The sequence below is a fragment of the Papaver somniferum genome, chromosome 9 (genome assembly GCF_003573695.1).
Source record: "Papaver somniferum cultivar HN1 chromosome 9, ASM357369v1, whole genome shotgun sequence".
Classification (NCBI taxonomy): domain Eukaryota; kingdom Viridiplantae; phylum Streptophyta; class Magnoliopsida; order Ranunculales; family Papaveraceae; genus Papaver; species Papaver somniferum.
In genome coordinates this window covers 24,388,061-24,391,462 of record NC_039366.1, presented here as the reverse complement: position 1 = coordinate 24,391,462, position 3,402 = coordinate 24,388,061, and the positions used below count along the sequence as shown (strand labels likewise).

General features: G+C 38.6%; 1 protein-coding gene across 1 annotated transcript; it reads left to right on the top strand.

Moving 5' to 3' along the window:
• The first annotated feature begins 314 nt into the window (after positions 1-314).
• LOC113310423 (probable E3 ubiquitin-protein ligase LOG2) lies at positions 315-3,162 on the top strand. The gene is made up of 3 exons (XM_026559106.1): positions 315-1,055; positions 2,136-2,631; positions 2,747-3,162. Exons 1-3 carry the CDS (start codon positions 589-591, stop codon positions 2,861-2,863), a joined length of 1,080 nt encoding a protein of 359 aa, XP_026414891.1. The 5' UTR covers positions 315-588; the 3' UTR covers positions 2,864-3,162.
• The last annotated feature ends 240 nt before the right edge of the window (positions 3,163-3,402 follow it).

The following is a 3,402-nucleotide window of genomic DNA, read 5'->3' as shown; positions in this document are numbered from 1 at the left end:
TGCTTTGTATTTGTTTTTGTGGTTAATAAATTTTCAAGCGAAAATCAAATCTCTTCATGACACGATTGGACTTCCCCCACTTTCCAATCTTGCATACTTTCATTTTTAACATTATAAGAGTGTCAATTTAACACTGTCAATAAATACAACATACACCGTCTCTTTTAAAATTGTGATGTACACCTGCACGTATTTTTGTCGGGCTAAAGTACCAAATCTAACAGCTCAAATTCGTTTGATTGGCCCGACCCTACCTAGCTAGAAAGAATCATTACTAAACTCGCGTTTCAAACGCGTAACATACACTCAGTACCCCCATTAACATAACCCCTTCCCGCAATGTATTCCAGCACAATCCTACGCTATTCCGATTCAAATTCCTTCTCCATAAAAATCAAAATCTCTTCAGATTTTCCCAAACCCTAATTCTCAGAAATTCCCCCAAATTTGGCAATTTTCTGAGTAACTATTTTACTTGTTGGAAAGTATTTAACAGAAGAACAAAACAAAAAGATTAGTTATTCCTGTCTCTTGTCCCCTTTCCATTAAAGTTAAATTTCTCTAGGGTTTCTATAATTGAGAAGAAAAATGGGAAATAGTGGAAGCAGTGGAAACAATAGAAGAAACAGAAATCAGAATCATAATCATCCAATTCATGCTCAGAATCAACATCCACAACATCCACCACCACAACATCCACAGCCAGAAATGACTGGAAATCGGTATGTATTTGCAGCAGCATCACCGTATCCTCAACAACAGCAACCGTATTATCATCAATATCCTGGGTATTATCCGACACCACCACCGACGATGCCGTTGCCGAATCCGTATCATGGTCCACATATGGATCCTACACATGGGAATTGGGTTGCTGGGAGGTATCCTTGTCCGCCTATGCCTCAGAATCCTACTCCTTATGTTGAGCATCAGAAGGCTGTTACGATTAGGAATGATGTTAATCTTAAGAAAGAGACTCTTAGAGTTGAGCCTGATGAGGAGAATCCTGGGAAGTTTCTTATTGCGTTTACTTTCGATGCCACAGTTGCAGGAAGGTAATAATCTGAGGTTTTAATTTGATATTTTGAGCAAATGGATGGTTGTTGGTTTGCCTATTAGTGGGTTTGACAGTGAAGCTTTTAGCTTTTTTGATGCTCTATGACTTTATTTTGAAATTACTGCAAGTAGTATAGAAATGTTTGATGGAGAATCAGTTGACATATGGCTGCTTCAATGACTTCTCATGGTTGGAGCGTTTTAGGTTGTGACCAGAGTTACGGTACTGGGTAGGTTCAACTCATTTGGGGCAATACCGAATTTGCCCCTTGAATATTTTTCAGAATTATGCAGGGCGAGACGGTTAGGTATAGAAGCCTCAAAAATGTGCAAAACTGTTACTAGTTTGTAATTATTCTTGTGATTTTGCTAAAAAAAGAATAGCAGCAATTGGATACTGTTGCACTGTTGGTTTTTTTTTGATTGACCAACTAAAGCACTTCATTGATGACCAAAGAGATTACAAAAAAAACAACTCAAAGAATGAGAAAAGACAATAGGTTTAGTAAAAGGATTTTTGAAAAATTTGACACTTTGTTGTCTTAAATCTTATATTGTTCAACTTATGTAGAGTTCCTTGTACGTCTGAGGTTTGCTTATTTGTCTCTTACATCTGAGTTGTTAGTTACAAGCATGAGATTCTAATGAACACGGTGGTCATGTAGATTTCTATATTTCATGTTAATATTTGTTTAGAAATAGCAATTCTACCTGTCCTAGGCCATGGATTACCATCGGATTACAGATGTATTTCCTTGTGAATTTTTCTTCTCCGAAATAAGACTCTTGATTAAAGCATCATTGGATCATTCTAACCCTGACTTTGAGAAGGTAGTGCTTCCATAGAAAATCATCGAGTCTTTTGAGAGTAAGGGACTATGGATTACATGCTCGTTGAATGCGAGTGGTGTGATATTTCTTAATATATCTTGTAGGCGTCGCATTTGATGTTAGACCGCCTGTTCTGCTGTTGTATTTCATCATATATTGTATGTCTTTGATCCGTGTCCATGGTTTCGGATATTGTTTCATGAATTTCATCCCATCTAAAATGTTATCTTGTTCTCGTGTACCTCCAGCATTACCGTTGTTTTCTTTGCAAAAGAAGGTCTAGACTGTAATCTGACACCAATGAGAGAAGGTCTTCAACCGATCACAATGTCTTTTCAGCAAGGTCTGGGTCAGAAGTTCAGGCAAACTCCTGGAACTGGTATTGACTTCGCAGTGTTTGAGGAGACAGAATTGATGAAAGAGGGTGATATGGAAGTTTTTCCGTTAGCAGTGAAGGCAGAGGCATCCCCGCCTGAGCATAATGGGTTAGAAGGGGAAAATCCAGCGCCGGGAGCTGTAACTCTTCAGATTACACAGGCAGTGTTTGAGAAAGAGAAGGGTGAGTACAAGGTGAGAGTGGTGAAGCAGATCCTTTCAGTCAATGGGATGAGATATGAACTTCAAGAGATTTATGGGATTGGAAATTCTGTTGATAATGACTTGGATGGGAATGACCCAGGGAAAGAATGTGTCATTTGCCTCTCAGAGCCACGGGATACAACTGTTCTCCCATGCCGGCACATGGTAAAATTTCCATTTCTTCACATTTCTCTTTTGTCAATTGCTAACATGACAGGATCGTTAGTGAAAATCGATGTTAGATTCTAATATTTATTTGGTTTCCCCTTTTTTCGTGCAGTGTATGTGCAGCGGTTGTGCGAAGGTTTTGCGGTTCCAGACAAATAGGTGCCCGATTTGCCGTCAGCCAGTTGACCGGCTTTTGGAAATCAAGGTCAATAACAGAACTGATGAATGAAGCCTCAAGTCTGTATATCACAGGACAAAAGTTACTTGTAAAGTTTATTTATGATTTTTCAGCTTTCATTCATCTTCTGGTCTTTTGACATGATGAGACAGAAAATATGAATTACACACAGCTCTGCAACAGTAAGCTTTTTCCCTTGCCAGTACCATACGTGCAGGAGGGACGTCGATCGAAACTGAAAATAATATTGTTGTAAGCTTGTAACTTTTTATGCACATGAACCTGCGTGAAGAGATGAGGTATTTGATTTTCTCTTAAAATATATAAAATTAGATGTTTGGCGCGTAGTTCCTCCATTTTTGATCCAGCAGGAGTAACCCACACCTGCCACCCATTCTGTATATGTCTACCCTCAAATTACTTAAAAGAGGATCCGTTGGGTCTCGCACTATCTTACAATTTGGGCTGCAATTGAATGTGAAAAACGACTTTTTTGGCCTAAAAAAAATGAATATCGACCAAGAAAAAGCAATTAGATTGGGTTCATTCTCTAATAGTGGAAATCTGAAACAAATCCCTCACGATTTTGT

Coding starts and splice junctions, on each gene's coding strand:
- LOC113310423 (XM_026559106.1), top strand. CDS start 589: ATGGGAAATAGTGGAAGCAGTGGAAACAATAGAAGAAACAGAAATCAG. Junction 1,056..2,135: donor GATGCCACAGTTGCAGGAAG/GTAATAATCTGA, acceptor GTGTACCTCCAG/CATTACCGTTGTTTTCTTTG. Junction 2,632..2,746: donor TTCTCCCATGCCGGCACATG/GTAAAATTTCCA, acceptor TTTTTCGTGCAG/TGTATGTGCAGCGGTTGTGC.